This window comes from Oncorhynchus mykiss, chromosome 26 (genome assembly GCF_013265735.2).
Source record: "Oncorhynchus mykiss isolate Arlee chromosome 26, USDA_OmykA_1.1, whole genome shotgun sequence".
Lineage (NCBI taxonomy): Eukaryota > Metazoa > Chordata > Actinopteri > Salmoniformes > Salmonidae > Oncorhynchus > Oncorhynchus mykiss.
The window spans coordinates 2,711,831-2,735,403 of NC_048590.1; the positions used below are offsets into that span (position 1 = coordinate 2,711,831).

General features: G+C 48.0%; 1 protein-coding gene across 1 annotated transcript in view; it reads right to left on the reverse strand.

The window, feature by feature from the left end:
* The window catches only part of LOC110519438, a 197,020-nt gene that overhangs the window by 122,368 nt on the left and 51,079 nt on the right, over window positions 1-23,573 (reverse strand). Inside the window, exons 6-11 of the mRNA XM_036964548.1 lie at window positions 21,079-22,785; window positions 19,699-20,187; window positions 14,673-15,020; window positions 14,173-14,296; window positions 12,186-12,279; window positions 272-358 (exon numbers count right to left, since the gene is read on the reverse strand). Of these exons, the coding sequence (XP_036820443.1) occupies window positions 272-358; window positions 12,186-12,279; window positions 14,173-14,296; window positions 14,673-15,020; window positions 19,699-20,187; window positions 21,079-22,785 (2,849 nt within the window). The remainder of the gene's footprint in view (window positions 1-271; window positions 359-12,185; window positions 12,280-14,172; window positions 14,297-14,672; window positions 15,021-19,698; window positions 20,188-21,078; window positions 22,786-23,573) is intronic.

The window sequence follows — 23,573 nt, forward strand, 5'->3', positions numbered from 1 at the left end:
CGTAGAACCAGGTCTCTGTGTTACCTGTACGGCTGAGGGTTTCTCCAGGCGTAGAACCAGGTCTCTGTGTTACCTGTACGGCTGAGGGTTTCTCCAGGCGTAGAACCAGGTCTCTGTGTTACCTGTACGGCTGAGGGTTTCTCCAGGCGTAGAACCAGGTCTCTGTGTTATCTGTACGGCTGAGGGTTTCTCCAGGCGTAGAACCAGGTCTCTGTGTTACCTGTACGGCTGAGGGTTTCTCCAGGCGTAGAACCAGGTCTCTGTGTGTTACCTGTACGGCTGAGGGTTTCTCCAGGCGTAGAACCAGGTCTCTATCAGCCAGTAACAGGACAGTGTAGATACAGCCGGGCAAAGCATCCTGTCAGGGAGAGAGCGACAGAGAACAAGAGACAGATCAGTAGAATAACAGACAAGCAGGTGAAGCTGTCTAGACAACAGACAACATGGGTAGGTGTTGACAGGTGAAGCTGTCTCAACAACAGACAACATGGGTAGGAGTTGACAGATGAAGCTGTCTAAACAACAGACAACATGGGTAGGAGTTGACAGATGAAGCTGTCTCAACAACAGACAACATGGGTAGGGGTTGACAGGTGAAGCTGTCTAAACAACAGACAACATGGGTAGGTGTTGACAGGTGAAGCCGTCTCAACAACAGGCAACATGGGTAGGAGATGACAGATGAAGCTGTCTCAACAACAGACAACATGGGTAGGAGTTGACAGGTGAAGCTGTCTAGACAACAGACAACATGGGTAGGAGTTGACAGGTGAAGCTGTCTCAACAACAGACAACATGGGTAGGAGATGACAGATGAAGCTGTCTCAACAACAGACAACATGGGTAGGAGTTGACAGATGAAGCTGTCTAGACAACAGACAACATGGGTAGGAGTTGACAGGTGAAGCTGTCTCAACAACAGACAACATGGGTAGGGGTTGACAGGTGAAGCTGTCTCAACAACAGACAACATGGGTAGGTGTTGACAGGTGAAGCCGTCTCAACAACAGGCAACATGGGTAGGAGTTGACAGGTGAAGCTGTCTCAACAACAGACAACATGGGTAGGTGTTGACAGGTGAAGCTGTCTCAACAACAGACAACATGGGTAGGAGTTGACAGGTGAAGCTGTCTAAACAACAGGCAACATGGGTAGGAGTTGACAGATGAAGCTGTCTAAACAACAGCCAACATGGGTAGGAGTTGACAGATGAAGCTGCCTCAACAACAGCCAACATGGGTAGGAGTTGACAGATGAAGCTGCCTCAACAACAGACAACATGGATATGAGTTGACAGATGAAGCTGCCTAAACAACAGCCAACATGGGTAGGAGTTGACAGGTGAAGCTGCCTCAACAACAGACAACATGGATATGAGTTGACAGATGAAGCTGCCTAAACAACAGCCAACATGGGTAGGAGTTGACAGGTGAAGCTGCCTCAACAACAGACAACATGGATATGAGTTGACAGATGAAGCTGTCTAAACAACAGCCAACATGGGTAGGAGTTGACAGATGAAGCTGCCTAAACAACAGACAACATGGCTAGGTGTTGACAGGTGAAGCTGTCTAAACAACAGCCAACATGGGTAGGAGTTGACAGGTGAAGCTGTCTAGACAACAGACAACATGGGTAGGAGTTGACAGGTGAAGCTGTCTAGACAACAGACAACATGGGTAGGAGTTGACAGATGAAGCTGTCTAGACAACAGACAACATGGGTAGGTGTTGACAGATGAAGCTGTCTAGACAACAGACAACATGGGTAGGTGTTGACAGATGAAGCTGTCTCAACAACAGACAACATGGGTAGGTGTTGACAGATGAAGCTGTCTCAACAACAGACAACATGGGTAGGTGTTGACAGATGAAGCTGTCTCAACAACAGACAACATGGGTAGGAGTTGACAGGTGAAGCTGTCTCAACAACAGACAACATGGGTAGGAGTTGACAGGTGAAGCTGTCTCAACAACAGACAACATGGGTAGGTGTTGACAGATGAAGCTGTCTCAACAACAGACAACATGGGTAGGTGTTGACAGATGAAGCTGTCTCAACAACAGACAACATGGGTAGGTGTTGACAGGTGAAGCTGTCTAGACAACAGACAACATGGGTAGGTGTTGACAGATGAAGCTGTCTCAACAACAGACAACATGGGTAGGTGTTGACAGGTGAAGCTGTCTAGACAACAGACAACATGGGTAGGTGTTGACAGGTGAAGCTGTCTAGACAACAGACAACATGGGTAGGTGTTGACAGATGAAGCTGTCTCAACAACAGACAACATGGGTAGGAGTTGACAGGTGAAGCTGTCTCAATAACAGACAACATGGGTAGGTGTTGACAGGTGAAGCTGTCTCAACAACAGACAACATGGGTAGGTGTTGACAGATGAAGCTGTCTCAACAACAGACAACATGGGTAGGAGTTGACAGGTGAAGCTGTCTCAACAACAGACAACAATTGTATTTTTTATTTACTGACTGAATGACTGACTTGTAATCCACCTTGCTGAGGTCAGCCTGCTTCACACACACACACACACACACACACACACACACACACACACACACACACACACACACACACACACACACACAAATCCTTAGGAAGGGGGTCATGAATAGAATCCGTAACCTTGATAAACTAACTGTTTGTTCTGAGCAAACATCACCTGAGCAGAATCAAACTCCTACACACCCAGACTAACATGAACCCCCTCCACCCCCTCCTTCCTCTCTCCCTTAATGCAGATTGCTACATTAACCCCCACCACTCCCTCCTTCCTCCCCCCTTAATGCAGATTGCTACATTAACCCCCTCCACCCCCTCCACCCTCTCCCCCTTAATGCAGATTGCTACATTAACCCCCTCCACCCCCTCCTTCCTCCCCCTTAATGCAGATTGCTACATTAACCCCCTCCACCCCCTCCACCCCCTCCTTCCTCCCCCTTAATGCAGATTGCTACATTAACCCCCTCCACCCTCTCCCCGTTAATGCAGATTGCTACATTAACCCCCTCCACCCTCTCCCCCTTAATGCAGATTGCTACATTAACCCCCTCCCCCCTCTCCCCCTTAATGCAGATTGCTACATTAACCCCCTCCACCCTCTCCCCCTTAATGCAGATTGCTACATTAACCCCCTCCCCCCTCTCCCCCTTAATGCAGATTGCTACATTAACCCCCTCCACCCCCTCCTTCCTCCCCCTTAATGCAGATTGCTACATTAACCCCCTCCACCCCCTCCACCCCCTCCTTCCTCCCCCTTAATGCAGATTGCTACATTAACCCCCTCCACCCTCTCCCCGTTAATGCAGATTGCTACATTAACCCCCTCCACCCTCTCCCCCTTAATGCAGATTGCTACATTAACCCCCTCCCCCCTCTCCCCCTTAATGCAGATTGCTACATTAACCCCCTCCACCCTCTCCCCCTTAATGCAGATTGCTACATTAACCCCCTCCCCCCTCTCCCCCTTAATGCAGATTGCTACATTAACCCCCTCCACCCTCTCCCCCTTAACGCAGATTGCTACATTAACCCCCTCCACCCTCTCCCCCTTAATGCAGATTGCTACATTAACTGGCTTTGCAGTGACTTCAGTGCAACAGGAAACATAATACTGTTTCTACCTCATTTGCCAACTGTCAAATTGTACAGTGGCTTTATGACATCGAGTCAAATATCCCAAACAACCTGGTGTTCTGTGTTCCACGTTTATATTACCGACCTGTTACCGACCTATTACCGACCTGTCAACATAAGTAACACTGATCTGGATACTGTTGTTATCTATTACCGACCTGTCAACATAACTAACACTGATCTGGATACTGTTGTTATCTATTACCGACCTGTCAACATAACTAACACTGATCTGGATACTGTTGTTATCTATTACCGACCTGTCAACATAACTAACACTGATCTGGATACTGTAGTTATCTCAACATAACTAACACTGATCTGGATACTGTTGTTATCTATTACCGACCTGTCAACATAACTAACACTGATCTGGATACTGTAGTTATCTCAACATAACTAACACTGATCTGGATACTGTTGTTATCTATTACCGACCTGTCAACATAACTAACACTGATCTGGATACTGTTGTTATCTATTACCGACCTGTCAACATAACTAACACTGATCTGGATACTGTTGTTATCTATTACTGACCTGTCAACATAACTAACACTGATCTGGATACTGTTGTTATCTATTACCGACCTGTCAACATAACTAACACTGATCTGGAAACTGTTGTTATCTATTACCGACCTGTCAACATAACTAACACTGATCTGGATACTGTTGTTATCTATTACCGACCTGTCAACATAACTAACACTGATCTGGATACTGTTGTTATCTATTACTGACCTGTCAACATAACTAACACTGATCTGGATACTGTTGTTATCTATTACCGACCTGTCAACATAACTAACACTGATCTGGATACTGTTGTTATCTATTACCGACCTGTCAACATAACTAACACTGATCTGGATACTGTTGTTATCTATTACTGACCTGTCAACATAACTAACACTGATCTAGACAGTATTAATAACAAAGACTGACCTGGAATCAGAGAAAACAGTATAAACCCTGACTAGTTGCTCTGCTGGGTGGTAAAGACTGACCTGGAATCAGAGAAAACAGTATAAACCCTGACTAGTTGCTCTGCTGGGTGATAAAGACTGACCTAGAATCAGAGAAAACAGTATAAACCCTGACTAGTTGCTCTGCTGGGTGATAAAGACTGACGTAGAATCAGACAAAACAGTACAAACCCTGACTAGTTGCTCTGCTGGGTGATAAAGACTGACCTAGAGTCAGACAAAACAGTATAAACCCTGACTAGTTGCTCTGCTGGGTGATAAAGACTGACCTAGAATCAGACAAAACAGTATAAACCCTGACTAGTTGCTCTGCTGGGTGATAAAGACTGACCTAGAATCAGACAAAACAGTATAAACCCTGACTAGTTGCTCTGCTGGGTGATAAAGACTGACCTAGAATCAGACAAAACAGTATAAACCCTGACTAGTTGCTCTGCTGGGTGATAAAGACTGACCTAGAATCAGACAAAACAGTATAAACCCTGACTAGTTGCTCTGCTGGGTGATAAAGACTGACCTAGAATCAGACAAAACAGTATAAACCCTGACTAGTTGCTCTGCTGGGTGATAAAGACTGACCTAGAATCAGACAAAACAGTATAAACCCTGACTAGTTGCTCTGCTGGGTGATAAAGACTGACCTGGAATCAGACAAAACAGTATAAACCCTGACTAGTTGCTCTGCTGGGTGATAAAGACTGACCTGGAGTCAGACAAAACAGTATAAACCCTGACTAGTTGCTCTGCTGGGTGATAAAGACTGACCTAGAATCAGACAAAACAGTATAAACCCTGACTAGTTGCTCTGCTGGGTGATAAAGACTGACCTAGAATCAGACAAAACAGTATAAACCCTGACTAGTTGCTCTGCTGGGTGATAAAGACTGACCTGGAGTCAGACAAAACAGTATAAACCCTGACTAGTTGATCTGCTGGGTGATAAAGACTGACCTAGAATCAGACAAAACAGTATAAACCCTGACTAGTTGCTCTGCTGGGTGATAAAGACTGACCTAGAATCAGACAAAACAGTATAAACCCTGACTAGTTGCTCTGCTGGGTGATAAAGACTGACCTGGAGTCAGACAAAACAGTATAAACCCTGACTAGTTGATCTGCTGGGTGATAAAGACTGACCTAGAATCAGACAAAACAGTATAAACCCTGACTAGTTGCTCTGCTGGGTGATAAAGACTGACCTAGAGTCAGACAAAACAGTATAAACCCTGACTAGTTGCTCTGCTGGGTGATAAAGACTGACCTAGAGTCAGACAAAACAGTATAAACCCTGACTAGTTGCTCTGCTGGGTGATAAAGACTGACCTGGAATCAGACAAAACAGTATAAACCCTGACTAGTTGATCTGCTGGGTGATAAAGACTGACCTGGAATCAGACAAAACAGTGAACTACAGTAGCAGGTCTGGTCCCCTGTGTAGACATGTACAATGCTCTTCAGGAGAAAACTGTGTGTGTGTGTGTGTGTGTGTGTGTTTTCTCATGTGACTCATGGGGCTCAGTAAAATATGAGTCAGATTTTATTTATTAATTTAACCGTTATTTAACTAGGCAAGTCAGTTAAGAACAAATTCTTACAATGGCAGCCTACCCCGGCCAAACCCGGCCTTCCCTGGCCACACCCGGCCTGCCCCGGCCAAACCCGGCCAAACCCGCCCTTAGGGTTAATATATATGTGAAATATAGATGCAACATAAAACAATTTCAAGTTTTTACTGAGTTACAGTTCATATAAGGAAATACGTCTAACCTGACCGTAATACCCTGTATATAGCCTCCACATTGACTCTGTACCGTAATACCCTGTATATAGCCTCCACATTGACTCTGTACCGTAATACCCTGTATATAGCCTCCACATTGACTCTGTACCATAATACCCTGTATATAGTCTCCACATTGACTCTGTACCGGTACCCCCTGTATATAGCCTCCACATTGACTCTGTACCGTAACACCCTGTATATAGCCTCCACATCGACTCTGTACCGTAATACCCTGTATATAGCCTCCACATTGACTCTGTACTGGTACACCCTGTATATAGCCTCCATATTGACTCTGTACCGTAACACCCTGTATATAGCCTCCACATTGACTCTGTACTGGTACACCCTGTATATAACCTCCACATTGACTCTGTACCGTAACACCCTGTATATAGCCTCCACATTGACTCTGTACCGTAATACCCTGTATATAGCCTCCACATTGACTCTATACCGGTACCCCCTGTATATAGCCTCCACATTGACTCTGTACCGTAATACCCTGTATATAGCCTCCACATTGACTCTGTACCGTAATACCCTGTATATAGCCTCCACATTGACTCTGTACTGGTACACCCTGTATATAGCCTCCATATTGACTCTGTACCGTAACACCCTGTATATAGCCTCCACATTGACTCTGTACTGGTACCCCCTGTATATAGCCTCCACATTGACTCTGTACCGTAATACCCCGTATATAGCCTCCACATTGACTCTGTACCGTAACACCCTGTATATAGCCTCCACATTGACTCTGTACCGTAATACCCTGTATATAGCCTCCACATTAACTCTGTACTTTTTTTTCTTAAAATTTCATGGTTGGTTAAGGGCTTGTAAGTAAGCATTTCACTGGAAGGTTGTATTCGGCGCATGTGACAAATAACATTTGATTAGATTTGAAGTCAATTGAATTCAATTCATTAGGCCCTAATCTATGGATTTCACATGACTGGGCAGGGGCGCAGGGCCTTAGAGGCCATAGGTCCACTCACTGGGGAGCCAGGGTCCACTCACTGGGGAGCCAGGGTCCACTCACTGGGGGAGCCAGGGTCCACTCACTGGGGGAGCCAGGGTCCACTCACTGGGGGAGCCAGGGTCCACTCACTGGGGGAGCCAGGGTCCACTCACTGGGGGAGCCAGGGTCCACTCACTGGGGGAGCCAGGGTCCACTTACTGGGGGAGCCAGGGTCCACTTACTGGGGGAGCCAGGGTCCACTTACTGGGGGAGCCAGGGTCCACTTACTGGGGGAGTCAGGGTCCACTCACTGGGGGAGCCAGGATCCACCCACTGGGGAGCCAGGGTCCACTCACTGGGGAGCCAGGGTCCACTCACTGGGGGAGCCAGGGTCCACTTACTGGGGGAGCCAGGGTCCACTTACTGGGGGAGTCAGGGTCCACCCACTGGGGGAGTCAGGGTCCACCCACTGGGGGAGTCAGGGTCCACCCACTGGGGGAGCCAGGATCCACCCACTGGGGAGCCAGGGTCCACTCACTGGGGAGCCAGGGTCCACTCACTGGGGGAGCCAGGGTCCACTCACTGGGGAGCCAGGGTCCACTCACTGGGGAGCCAGGGTCCACTCACTGGGGAGCCAGGGTCCACTCACTGGGGGAGCCAGGGCCCAATCACTGGGGAGCCAGGATCCACTCACTGGGGAGCCAGGATCCACTCACTGGGGAGCCAGGATCCACCCACTGGGGGAGCCAGGGTCCACTCACTGGGGGGGCTAGGGTCCACCCACTGGGGAGCCAGGCCCAGCCAATCAGAATGAGTTTTCCCGACAAAAGGGCTTTACTACAGACAGAAATCCAAATTAACAGGAGACCAAATCAGGTCACCATCGAACAAACAGGAGAAAACAGGAATCAAATTGTCCACAGTGACCATCAAAGCAGCCATTGTGGTCAAATCAATTAGTGAGCAATGTATCAAAGCCAGAGACTGTGGCCAGGCCAGGATAGGGCCAGTACTGGTCTAAAGTAGAGCACTAAGAAGGGAATAGGGTGCCATTTGGGACACAGTCGAGGTGTCAGGCCCTTAGACCCAGTAATAAGATGATGCTATGTGGAGACATTGTGTGTTGGGGAGCTGGTCCGTGGAGGCTATTCCCTGTGGGACCAGGAGGTCTGGTGAGGGGCTTCATTAAGGGATGGACCTCTGTGGCTGAGGGTGATAACCCTGCTCATCTGTCATTGTTAGCAGTGACCTGGAATGGAGGGAAGGACACGTGTTCTAGAACCCTCACAACATCAGACAGACAGATGGAGCACTCACCATGTTCTAGAACCCTCACAACATCAGACAGACGGAGCACTCACCATGTTCTAGAACCCTCACAACATCAGACAGACGGAGCACTCACCATGTTCTAGAACCCTCACAACATCAGACAGACAGACGGAGCACTCACCATGTTCTAGAACCCTCACAACATCAGACAGACAGACGGAGCACTCACCATGTTCTAGAACCCTCACAACATCAGACAGACAGATCAATCACCATGTTCTAGAACCCTCACAACATCAGACAGACAGACGGAGCACTCACCATGTTCTAGAACCCTCACAACATCAGACAGACGGAGCACTCACCATGTTCTAGAACCCTCACAACATCAGACAGACAGACGGAGCACTCACCATGTTCTAGAACCCTCACAACATCAGTCAGACAGACGGGGCACTCACCATGTTCTAGAACCCTCACAACATCAGACAGACAGACGGAGCTCTCACCATGTTCTAGAACCCTCACAACATCACAGACAGACGGAGCACTCACCATGTTCTAGAACCCTCACAACATCACAGACAGACGGAGCACTCACCATGTTCTAGAACCCTCACATCAGACAGACGGAGCACTCACCATGTTCTAGAACCCTCACAACATCAGTCAGACAGACGGAGCACTCACCATGTTCTAGAACCCTCACAACATCAGACAGACAGATCAATCACCATGTTCTAGAACCCTCACAACATCAGACAGACAGACGGAGCACTCACCATGTTCTAGAACCCTCACAACATCGGACAGACAGACGGGGCTCTCACCATGTTCTAGAACCCTCACAACATCAGACAGACAGACGGAGCTCTCACCATGTTCTAGAACCCTCACAACATCACAGACAGACGGAGCACTCACCATGTTCTAGAACCTTCACAACATCAGACAGACAGACAGAGCACTCACCATGTTCTAGAACCCTCACAACATCAGACAGACAGACGGTGCACTCACCATGTTCTAGAACCCTCACAACATCAGACAAAAAGACGGAGCACTCACCATGTTCTAGAACCCTCACAACATCAGACAGACAGAGCAATCAGTTCTAGAACCCTCACAACATCAGACAGACGGAGCACTCACCATGTTCTAGAACCCTCACAACATCAGACAGACGGAGCTCTCACCATGTTCTAGAACCCTCACAACATCACAGACAGACGGAGCACTCACCATGTTCTAGAACCTTCACAACATCAGACAGACAGACGGAGCACTCACCATGTTCTAGAACCTTCACAACATCAGACAGACAGACGGAGCACTCACCATGTTCTAGAACCCTCACAACATCAGACAGACAGACGGTGCACTCACCATGTTCTAGAACCCTCACAACATCAGACAAAAAGATGGAGCACTCACCATGTTCTAGAACCCTCACAACATCAGACAGACAGAGCAATCAGTTCTAGAACCCTCACAACATCAGACAGACGGAGCACTCACCATGTTCTAGAACCCTCACAACATCAGACAGACAGACGGAGCACTCAGAGGTTCTCTAAATGACATTGTAGAGAAAATGACTGAAGCTAACAGTGTTGTTGTGTTCCGGTGTCTGACACCACCGTAGCTTCAAGAGACAACTTGAACAGAGCAGAGTGATTATACACAGAACTGCATGGCAGTAATGAAGTCCTCTCACAGTCTATTCCTACTGAAATGGAGATGGAGTGGAGGCTGCAGGGTGGCCACTAGACAACCACCAAGTGGAACAGTTGGAGGACAAAGGCATCCTGATTACAAACAGACTCCATGACCACAACGAGCTGTTTCTACATTTAGCAGACTCTCTGATCCAGAGAGACTTACAGTAGAGAGTCATTTAACAGACTCTCTGATCCAGAGAGACTTACAGTAGTGAGTCATTTAACAGACTCTCTGATCCAGAGAGACTTACAGTAGAGAGTCATTTAACAGACTCTCTTATCCAGAGAGACTTACAGTAGAGAGTCATTTAACAGACTCTCTGATCCAGATAGACTTACAGTAGAGTCATTTAACAGACTCTCTTATCCAGAGAGACTTACAGTAGAGAGTCATTTAACAGACTCTCTGATCCAGAGAGACTTACAGTAGAGAGTCATTTAACAGACTCTCTGATCCAGAGAGACTTACAGTAGAGAGTCATTTAACAGACTCTCTGATCCAGAGAGACTTACAGTAGAGAGTCATTTAACAGACTCTCTGATCCAGAGAGACTTACAGTAGAGAGTCATTTAACAGACTCTCTGTCCCCTGGTTTCCTGTTTGACTGTGTCAGTAAACACTGTTCCCTGGTTTCCTGTTCGATCGTGTCAGTAAACACTGTTTCCTGGTTTCCTGTTTGACCGTGTCTGTAAACACTGTTTCCTGGTTTCCTGTTTGACCGTGTCTGTAAACACAGTTTCCTGGTTTCCTGTTTGACTGTGTCAGTAAACACTGTTCCCTGGTTTCCTGTTTGACCGTGTCTGTAAACACTGTTCCCTGGTTTCCTGTTTGACCGTGTCTGTAAACACTGTTCCCTGGTTTCCTGTTCGATCGTGTCAGTAAACACTGTTTCCTGGTTTCCTGTTTGACCGTGTCTGTAAACACTGTTTCCTGGTTTCCTGTTTGACCGTGTCTGTAAACACAGTTTCCTGGTTTCCTGTTTGACTGTGTCAGTAAACACTGTTCCCTGGTTTCCTGTTTGACCGTGTCTGTAAACACTGTTCCCTGGTTTCCTGTTTGACCGTGTCTGTAAACACTGTTCCCTGGTTTCCTGTTTGACCGTGTCTGTAAACACATTTCCCTGGTTTCCTGTTTGACCATGTCAGTAAACACTGTTTCCTGTTTGACCGTGTCTGTAAACACTGTTCCCTGGTTTCCTGTTTGACCGTGTCTGTAAACACTGTTTCCTGTTTGACCGTGTCTGTAAACATTGTTTCCTGTTTGACCGTGTCTGTAAACACTGTTTCCTGTTTGACCGTGTCTGTAAACTCTGTTTCCTGTTTGACCGTGTCTGTAAACACTGTTCCCTGGTTTCCTGTTTGACCGTGTCAGTAAACACTGTTCCCTGGTTTCCTGTTTGACCGTGTCTGTAAACACTGTTCCCTGGTTTCCTGTTTGACCGTGTCTGTAAACACTGTTCCCTGGTTTCCTGTTTGACCGTGTCTGTAAACACTGATCCCTGGTTTCCTGTTTGACCGTGTCTATAAACACAGTTCCCTGGTTTCCTGTTTGACCGTGTCTGTAAACACTGTTTCCTGGTTTCCTGTTTGACCGTGTCTATAAACACTGTTCCCTGGTTTCCTGTTTGACCGTGTCTGTAAACACTGTTCCCTGGTTTCCTGTTTGACCGTGTCTGTAAACACTGTTTCCTGTTTGACCGTGTCTGTAAACACTGTTTCCTGGTTTCCTGTTTCCTGGTTTCCTGTTTGACCGTGTCTGTAAACACTGTTTCCTGGTTTCCTGTTTGACCGTGTCTTACCTGAAGTATGTTGAAGGCGCTGAACAGAGCGGGGACAGGGGAGCACCGCCGGGAGTCCACCACGACTGTCAACCCTAGGGAACGCACCTCCTTCCTGTAACACACAGGATATGACATCAGAGACAGAGACTCAGGCCACACCAGTAAGCTCTTCAGCACTGTTCAAGCTATCAGAACCGTAGTGTCAGGAGCTATCAGAACCGCAGTGTCAGGAGCTATCATAACCGTAGTGTCAGGAGCTATCAGAACCGTAGTGTCAGGAGCTATCAGAACCGTAGTGTCAGGAGCTATCAGAACCGCAGTGTCAGGAGCTATCAGAACCGTAGTGTCAGGAGCTATCAGAACCGTAGTGTCAGGAGCTATCAGAACCGCAGTGTCAGGAGCTATCAGAACCGTAGTGTCAGGAGCTATCAGAACCGTAGTGTCAGGAGCTATCAGAACCGTAGTGTCAGGAGCTATCAGAACCGTAGTGTCAGGAGCTATCAGAACCGTAGTGTCAGGAGCTATCAGAACCGTAGTGTCAGGAGCTATCAGAACCATAGTGTCAGGAGCTATCAGAACCATAGTGTCAGGAGCTGTCAGAACCGTAGTGTCAGGAGCTGTCAGAACCGTAGTGTCAGGAGCTATCAGAACCGTAGTGTCAGGAGCTATCAGAACCGTAGTGTCAGGAGCTATCAGAACCGTAGTGTCAGGAGCTATCAGAACCGTAGTGTCAGGAGCTATCAGAACCGTAGTGTCAGGAGCTATCAGAACCGTAGTGTCAGGAGCTATCAGAACCGCAGTGTCAGGAGCTATCAGAACCGTAGTGTCAGGAGCTATCAGAACCGTAGTGTCAGGAGCTATCAGAACCGTAGTGTCAGGAGCTATCATAACCGTAGTGTCAGGAGCTATCAGAACCATAGTGTCAGGAGCTATCAGAACCGCAGTGTCAGGAGCTATCAGAACCATAGTGTCAGGAGCTATCAGAACCATAGTGTCAGGAGCTATCAGAACCGTAGTGTCAGGAGCTATCAGGAGTTATCAGAACCATAGTGTCAGGAGCTATCAGAACCGTAGTGTCAGGAGCTATCAGAACCATAGTGTCAGGAGCTATCAGAACCATAGTGTCAGGAGCTATCAGAACCGCAGTGTCAGGAGCTATCAGAACCATAGTGTCAGGAGCTATCAGAACCATAGTGTCAGGAGCTGTCAGAACCGTAGTGTCAGGAGCTATCAGAACCGTAGTGTCAGGAGCTATCAGAACCATAGTGTCAGGAGCTATCAGAACCATAGTGTCAGGAGCTATCAGAACCATAGTGTCAGGAGCTGTCAGAACCGTAGTGTGAGGAGCTATCAGAACCGCAGTGTCAGGAGCTATCAGAACCATAGTGTCAGGAGCTATCAGAACCGTAGTGTCAGGAGCTATCAGAACCGTAGTGTCAGGAGCTATCAGAACCGTAGTGTCAGGAGCTATCAGAACCGTAGTGTCAGGAGCTATCAGAACCATAGTGTCAGGAGCTATCAGAACCATAGTGTCAGGAGCTGTCAGAACCGCAGTGTCAGGAGCTATCAGAACCGTAGTGTCAGGAGCTATCAGAACCGTAGTGTCAGGAGCTATCAGAACCATAGTGTCAGGAGCTATCAGAACCATAGTGTCAGGAGCTGTCAGAACCGTAGTGTCAGGAGCTATCAGAACCGTAGTGTCAGGAGCTATCAGAACCGTAGTGTCAGGAGCTGTCAGAACCGTAGTGTCAGGAGCTATCAGAACCGTAGTGTCAGGAGCTATCAGAACCATAGTGTCAGGAGCTATCAGAACCGTAGTGTCAGGAGCTATCAGAACCGTAGTGTCAGGAGCTATCAGAACCGCAGTGTCAGGAGCTATCAGAACCGTAGTGTCAGGAGCTATCAGAACCGTAGTGTCAGGAGCTATCAGTGTGTGTGTGTCTGTCTGTCTGTCTGTCTGTCTGTCTGATCAGATCTGTCTGTCTGTGTGTGTGTGTAACAGTACCTGAGCATTGTGTAGTAGTAGACCAGGATTCTGACCAGTTCTCCACAGTCACAGCTGGGGTTCAACCAGCCGGTGTTCCTCGTGGTCACGGTCACCAGGGCTCGACCTCCCCTATCTCTTGTTCCTGAGACAAACACACAAACAGGATGTCTAGCAGGTGGTAGTAACTGGTCTCAGATCAGATCGTGTTTTTACCAGTGACACAGCTAGTCACATCAAGACAGGATCACCGTGGTAGAAACTGGTCTCAGATCAGATCTTGTTTTTACCAGTGGCACAGCTAGTCACATCAAGACAGAATCACTGTGGTAGTAACTGGTCTCAGATCAGATCGTGTTTTTACCAGTGACACAGCTAGTCACATCAAGACAGAATCACTGTGGTAGAAACTGGTCTCAGATCAGACCAGACAGAATCCCCGTTGCCTCCTCAAACCAGCCTGGTTGGACATGACATATAACATCTTGTGTGTTTCCAGAGATGTGGGCTGTTCTACTCACCAGGCAGACAGAGCACCCCAGAACTGAGGACAGCAGCATTGATGTTGTGGGCCTCTGTCAGTGTCTGGGACTTAGGAAAGACTGAAGACTGGGAGCACTGGCTGGACTGGGAGTAGGACCTGGTTAACTGGGCTGGGGACTGGGTTAACTGGGCTGGGGACTGGGTTAACTGGGCTGGGGACTGGGTTAACTGGGCTGGGGGCTGGTGGAGCAGGGGCGAGGGAGGTGGAGGGTCGTGAAACATCACTGCTGGGGTCCGTTGTAGTTCTGGGTCTCTGTGGTTAGTTTCATTGGATGGCTTGTCCACGGAACAGGATTTTAACACAGGTTCCTCTGGCTGAATGGGGCCTGGATGGAGAAAGAGAGAGAGAGACAGAGAGAGACAGAGAGAGAGACAGAGAGAGAGACAGAGAAACAGAGAGAGAGCGAGAGAGAGAGACAGAGAGAGAGAGAGAGAGAGAGAGAGAGAGAGAGAGAGAGAGAGAGAGAGAGAGAGAGAGAGAGAGAGAGAAACAGAGAGAGAGACAGAGAGACAGAGAGAGAGCGAGAGAGAGAGACAGAGAGAGAGAGAGAGAGAGAGAGAGAGAGAGAGAGAGAGAGAGAGGATACACAACTAGTCACTGACTGACTGACTGGAACACAACCTTGAGACACGTCATACACACTTTATAAACCTTTATAAACAGATATAAATCACTAAACAGTTCATCTAAACCTTTATAAACATATATAAATCACTAAACAGTTCATCTAAACCTTTATAAACATATATAAATCACTAAACCTTTATAAACATATATAAATCACTAAACCTTTATAAACATATATAAATCACTAAACAGTTCATCTAAACCTTTATAAACAGATATAAATCAATAAACAGTTCATCTAAACCTTTATAAACATATATAAATCACTAAACCTTTATAAACAGATATAAATCTATCAAGACATCCAGGTATCAACACACACTAAACCTCTATTGTCTCCTACAGTGAGATCAGATAAGATCAGTCTCTCCATTACAACACACTAAACCTCTATCGTCTCCTACAGTGAGATCAGATCAGATCAGTCTCTCCATTACAACACACTAAACCTCTATCGTCTCCTACAGTGAGATCAGATCAGATCAGTCTCTTCATTACAACACACTAAACCTCTACCGTCTCCTACAGTGAGATCAGATCAGATCAGATCAGTCTCTTCATTACAACACACTAAACCTCTATCGTCTCCTACAGTGAGATCAGATCAGATCAGTCTCTCCATTACAACACACTAAACCTCTATCGTCTCCTACAGTGAGATCAGATCAGATCAGTCTCTCCATTACAACACACTAAACCTCTACCGTCTCCTACAGTGAGATCAGATCAGTCTCTTCATTACAACACACTAAACCTCTATCGTCTCCTACAGTGAGATCAGATCAGATCGGTCTCTTCATTACAACACACTAAACCTCTATCGTCTCCTACAGTGAGATCAGATCAGTCTCTCCATTACAACACACTAAACCTCTATCGTCTCCTACAGTCAGATCAGATCAGTCTCTTCATTACAACACACTAAACCTCTATCGTCTCCTACAGTCAGATCAGATCAGTCTCTTCATTACAACACACTAAACCTCTACCGTCTCCTACAGTGAGATCAGATCAGTCTCTCCATTACAACACACTAAACCTCTACCGTCTCCTACAGTGAGATCAGATCAGTCTCTCCATTACAACACACTAAACCTCTACCGTCTCCTACAGTGAGATCAGATCAGATCAGATCAGTCTCTTCATTACAACACACTAAACCTCTATCGCCTCCTACAGTCAGATCAGATCAGTCTCTTCATTACAACACACTAAACCTCTATCGTCTCCTACAGTGAGATCAGATCAGTCTCTTCATTACAACACACTAAACCTCTACCGTCTCCTACAGTGAGATCAGATCAGATCAGATCAGTCTCTTCATTACAACACACTAAACCTCTATCATCTCCTACAGTGAGATCAGATCAGATCAGTCTCTCCATTACAACACACTAAACCTCTACCGTCTCCTACAGTGAGATCAGATCAGATCAGTCTCTCCATTACAACACACTAAACCTCTACCGTCTCCTACAGTGAGATCAGATCAGATCAGTCTCTCCATTACAACACACTAAACCTCTACCGTCTCCTACAGTGAGATCAGATCAGATCAGTCTCTCCATTACAACACACTAAACCTCTACCGTCTCCTACAGTGAGATCAGATCAGATCAGTCTCTCCATTACAACACACTAAACCTCTACCGTCTCCTACAGTGAGATCAGATCAGTCTCTCCATTACAACACACTAAACCTCTACCGTCTCCTACAGTGAGATCAGATCAGTCTCTCCATTACAACACACTAAACCTCTACCGTCTCCTACAGTGAGATCAGATCAGATCAGTCTCTCCATTACAACACACTAAACCTCTATCATCTCCTACAGTGAGATCAGATCAGTCTCTCCATTACAACACACTAAACCTCTACCGTCTCCTACAGTGAGATCAGATCAGATCAGTCTCTCCATTACAACACACTAAACCTCTACCGTCTCCTACAGTGAGATCAGATCAGATCAGTCTCTCCATTACAACACACTAAACCTCTATCATCTCCTACAGTGAGATCAGATCAGTCTCTCCATTACAACACACTAAACCTCTACCGTCTCCTACAGTGAGATCAGATCAGATCAGTCTCTCCATTACAACACACTAAACCTCTATCACTTCCTACAGTCAGATCAGATCAGTCTCTCCATTACAACACACTAAACCTCTACCGTCTCCTACAGTGAGATCAGATCAGATCAGTCTCTCCATTACAACACACTAAACCTCTACCGTCTCCTACAGTGAGATCAGATCAGATCAGTCTCTCCATTACAACACACTAAACCTCTACCGTCTCCTACAGTGAGATCAGATCAGATCAGCCTCTTCATTACAACACACTAAACCTCTACCGTCTCCTACAGTGAGATCAGATCAGATCAGCCTCTTCATTACAACACACTAAACCTCTATCATCTCCTACAGTGAGATCAGATCAGTCTCTTCATTACAACACACTAAACCTCTATCGTCTCCTACAGTGAGATCAGATCAGTCTCTCCATTACAACACACTAAACCTCTATCGTCTTCTACAGTCAGGTCAGATCAGTCTCTTCATTACAACACACTAAACCTCTATCGTCTCCTACAGTCAGATCAGATCAGTCTCTTCATTACAACACACTAAACCTCTATCGTCTCCTACGGTGAGATCAGATCAGTCTCTTCATTACAACACACTAAATCTCTATCGTCTCCTACAGTGAGATCAGATCAGTCTCTTCATTACAACACACTAAATCTCTATCGTCTCCTACAGTCAGATCAGATCAGATCACCCTCTTCATTACACCACACTAAACCTCTATCGTCTCCTACAGTCAGATCAGATCAGTCTCTTCATTACAACACACTAAACCTCTATCGTCTCCTACAGTGAGATCAGATCAGTCTCTTCATTACACCATGACACACGACTGCTAGAGGATGAGGCTATCTGACGCTAGCTAGCTGTCTCTGGTTCAGCATCCCAAATGGCACCCTATTCCCTATGTAGTGCACTACTAGGGCTCTGCCTCTGGTCTAAAGTAGTGTACTACATAGGGAATAGGGTGCCATTTGGGACACAGGCTAACCCTCCGTCAGAGAGAGAGGAGATCAGGAGTCTAGTCTATCCATCACAGGACAAGCTATGATACCTTAGAAAACACACTCAGAAGACTCCAATACTCTCTCTCTCTCTCTCTCTCTCTTTCTCTCTCTCTCTCCCCCCCTTTCTCTCCCCCCCCTCCTCTCTCTCTCTCTCCCCCCCTCTCTTTCTCTCTCTCTAAGAGGCAAGGCTTATAGAGGAGGGCTAGAACCACTACAAGAAGGACAACAGGTGGAAGGTGGAGAAGGAGGAGTTGGAGGAGGAGGTGGAGAGGAGTCACTCAGGCCAACATGTCAATGGTGACTGCTAAACAGGAGTGACTGCTAAACAGGAGTGACTGCTAAACAGGATAAGTATTTGCAGGGGGGATAAGCAGCAGTGCAGAACGGGAGGATGGTGGATGATTTAGGGATGGAGGGAGGATGGTGGATGATTTAGGGATGAACGAGGGATGAAGGTGGATGATTTAGGGATGAACGAGGGATGAAGGGAGGATGGTGGATGATTTAGGGATGAACGAGGGATGAAGGGAGGATGGTGGATGATTTAGGGATGAACGAGGGATGGAGGGAGGATGGTGGATGATTTAGGGATGAATGAGGGATGGAGGGAGGATGGTGGATGATTTAGGGATGAATGAGGGATGAAGGGAGGATGGTGGATGATTTAGGGATGAACGAGGGATGTAGGGAGGACGATGGATGATTTAGGGATGAAGGGAGGATGGTGGATGATTTAGGGATCAACGAGGGATGAAGGGAGGATGGTGGATGATTTAGGGATGAACGAGGGATGAATGAAGGATGGTGGATGATTTAGGGATGCACGAGGGATGAATGAAGGATGGTGGATGATTTAGGGATGAAGGGAGGATGGTGGATGATTTAGGGATGAACAAGGGATGGAGGGAGGATGGTGGATGATTTAGGGATGAACGAGGGATGAAGGGAGGATGGTGGATGATTTAGGGATGAAGGGAGGATGGTGGATGATTTAGGGATGAACGAGGGATGAAGGGAGGATGGTGGATGATTTAGGGATGAACGAGGGATGAAGGGAGGATGGTGGATGATTTAGGGATGAAGGGAGGATGGTGGATGATTTAGGGATGAACGAGGGATGAAGGGAGGATGGTGGATGATTTAGGGATGAAGGGAGGATGGTGGATGATTTAGGAATGAACGAGGTATGAAGGGAGGATGGTGGATGATTTAGGGATGAAGGGAGGATGGTGGATGATTTAGGGATGAACGAGGGATAAAGGAGGGAGAGATATGTACCTGTCTCTTCTTGCTCTTGGGGGTCAGTATCTGAGTGGTTCTCTTCCTCTTCCTCTTGCTCCATCTCCTCCTCCTCCGGTCTCTCGGTCTCTGATTCAGTGGAAGGTGTGTAGTGCGTTGGTGTTTGGTGGTCAGTGGGAGTGGGGGCTAAGTGTATGAGAGTCTCGGTCAGAGTGTTCAGTGTCTGGTCCTCTCCTTGGGGAGTGTCTGATTGGCCGGTGGAGACCTCAGGGTCATCATGGTGAGAGACTGTCTCACTGGTGTCAACCACCTGTAAGATGCCAACATGGCTACCCCTCTCCCCTGTCTCTGTCTCTGTCCTGGTTTCTGAACCACTATCCCTCCTCTCCTCTGTCTCTGTCCTGGTTTCTGAACCCCTATCCCTCCTTTCCCCTGTCTCTGTCCTGGTTTCTGAACCCTGATCCCTCTCCTCTGTCTCTGTCCTGGTTTCTGAACCCTGATCCCTCTCCTCTGTCTCTGTCCTGGTTTCTGAACCCTGATCCCTCTCCCCTGTCTCTGTCCTGGTTTCTGAACCCTGATCCCTCTCCTCTGTCTCTGTCCTGGTTTCTGAACCACTATCCCTCCTCTCCTCTGTCTCTGTCCTGGTTTCTGAACCCCTATCCCTCCTCTCCTCTGTCTCTGTCCTGGTTTCTGAACCCCTATCCCTCCTCTCCTCTGTCTCTGTCCTGGTTTCTGAACCCCTATCCCTCCTCTCCTCTGTCTCTGTCCTGGTTTCTGAACCCCTATCCCTCCTCTCCTCTGTCTCTGTCCTGGTTTCTGAACCCCTATCCCTCCTCTCCTCTGTCTCTGTCCTGGTTTCTGAACCCCTATCCCTCCTCTCCTCTGTCTCTGTCCTGGTTTCTGAACCCTGATCCCTCCTCTCCTCTGTCTCTGTCCTGGTTTCTGAACCCCTATCCCTCCTCTCCTCTGTCTCTGTCCTGGTTTCTGAACCCCTATCCCTCCTCTCCTCTGTCTCTGTCCTGGTTTCTGAACCCTGATCCCTCTCCTCTGTCTCTGTCCTGGTTTCTGAACCCCTATCCCTCCTCTCCTCTGTCTCTGTCCTGGTTTCTGAACCCTGATCCCTCTCCTCTGTCTCTGTCTCACTGATGCCAACATGGCTACTCCTCTCCTCTGTCTCTGTCCTGGTTTCTGAACCCCGATCCCTCTCCTCTGTCTCTGTCCTGGTTTCTGCACCCCTATCCCTCCTATCCTCTGTCTCTGTCCTGGTTTCTGAACCCCTATCCCTCTTATCCTCTGTCTCTGTCCTGGTTTCTGAACCCCTATCCCTCTCCTCTGCCCTGGTTTCTGAACCACTATCCCTCCTCTCCTCCACCTCCTCCCCTGTTCCTGTCTCTTCCGGGACTCTGTCTGTCTCCTCACTGTGAACAATGCCGTCTTCCCGACTGAGAGACTCTTCCCTCTCCACTATACTATGTGACTGGGTTAAAACCTCCTCGCTGTCAGTCTGAGGGTGACTGAGAGACTCTTCCCTCTCCACTATACTGTGTGACAGCGTTAAAACTTCCTCTCTGTCAGTCTGAGGGTGACTGAGAGACTCTTCCCTCTCCACTATACTGTGTGACTGGGTTAAAACCTCCTCACTGTCAGTCTGAGGGTGACTGAGAGACTCTTCCCTCTCCACTATACTGTGTGACTGGATTAAAACTTCCTCGCTGTCAGTCTGAGGGTGACTGAGAGACTCTTCCCTCTCCACTATACTGTGTGACTGGGTTAAAACCTCCTCACTGTCAGTCTGAGGGTGACTGAGAGACTCTTCCCTCTCCACTATACTGTGTGACTGGGTTAAAACCTCCTCGCTGTCAGTCTGGGGGTCAGAAACCACTGATAGGGCTGTGCCGTCACACACTGACCAGTGAGACTCAGACACACGCTCAGAGACACGTTGTGTTAGCCTCTGGAGACGAGCAGCGTTACCTTCTGTACGGTCTGACGCTGTCCCCTCACCGCTGACCCCCTCTCTGGCCGTAGGGGAGGTGGGGGCCGTAGGGGAGGTGGGGGCCATGGGGCCCATGGGGGCCGTAGGGGAGGTGGGGGCCGTAGGGGAGGTGGGGCCCATGGGGGCCATGGGGGAGGTGGGGGCCGTAGGGGAGGTGGGGGCCATAGGGGAGGTGGGGACAATGGGGGAGGTGGGGGAGGTGGGGGCCGTAGGGGAGGTGGGGGCCGTAGGGGAGGTGGGGGCCGTAGGGGAGGTGGGGGCCGTAGGGGAGGTGGGGGCCGTTGGGGAGGTGGGGACCATGGGGGAGGTGGGGGCCGTTGGGGACGTGGGGGCCGTAGGGGAGGTGGGGCCCATGGGGGCCGTAGGGGAGGTGGGGCCCATGGGGGCCGTTGGGGAGGTGGGGTCCGTAGGGGAGGTGGGGTCCGTAGCGGAGGTGGGGGCCGTTGGGGTGAGGATGACAGGGGAAAACACGTCGTTGTTCAGGTATTCCTCGATGAGTCTGGAACACACCATGGACTGGGAGAAAGTGCTGCTTTTCACCGGGGCATGAAAGGGCTGGGAGGGGGTTGCTTTGGGGGGGTGTCGGGCTGTAGTCCAGGGTTTATGCAGGTTCCTGTAGTTCAGACTAACAGACTGTGTTAAGGATCCTTTCTGAGGAGAGAAGCGCGGTAGAGAGATCTCTTCCAGTTCAACATACTCTCCCTCAGCGTCCGAGTCCTCTTCTGCTGCAAAACCGTTCCCATCGTCCCTGGTCTCGATAGGCTGTCTCAACCGTGGGAGGAGCTTCACCTCCGTACTCTCTCCACATTGGGCCTTGGATGTGTCAATCAAAATGCATCTGGCCCTCTCCGAAGGCTTGAAGACGTCCTGTTCCCTCCCCCCGTCCCCTTCTCCCTTGGTAGGGACTCTGATTGGTGCAGCCACCATAGCCGTGGGTCTGTTAATGAACTGAGGGTGTACTACATCCTCCCAGGGTACTCTGAAAATGTTGTTCTCTGCAGAAAGGAGGCAGTGGGACAGGGTCCTCCCCGACCCTGTCCCCGACCCTGTCCCAGACCCTGGCCCAGACCCTGGCTCCGACCCTGTCCCAGACCCTGTCTCCGTTCCTGCTCCACTCCGTTCCCTGTTGACTGAGAATAACAATAATTTATTAATCCACACCAGACAGAAACTGGCAGCCCCCCAAGTTTTCTGTTGGACAAAACACCAGCCAATCAGCTCCTAGGGATTTTAATGTTGGAAATGTGTTCCAAAGTAATCCCAGGCAGAGAGATACAGCCTTCAGAAAGTATTCAGACCCCTAGACTTTTTCCACATTTTACAGCCTTGTTTTAAAATGTATCAAATCGTTTTTTCCCCATCATCAATCTACACACAATATCCCATAATGACATCACAATACCCCATAATGACATCACAATACCCCATAATGACATCACAATACCCCATAATAACATCACAATACCCCATAATGACACCACAATACCCCATAATGACACCACAATACCCCATAATGACATCACAATACCCCATAATGACATCACAATACCCCATAATAACATCACAATACCCCATAATGACATCACAATACCCAATAATGACATAACAATACCCCATAATGACATCACAATACCCCATAATGACATAACAATACCCCGTAATGACATCACAATACCCCATAATGACATAACAATACCCCGTAATGACATCACAATACCCCATAATGACATCACAATACCCCATAATGACATAACAATACCACATAATGACATCACAATACCCCATAATGACATCACAATACCCCATAATGACATCACAATACCCCATAATGACATCACAATACCCCATAATGACATAACAATACCCCGTAATGACATCACAATAACCCAATAATGACATCACAATACCCCATAATGAC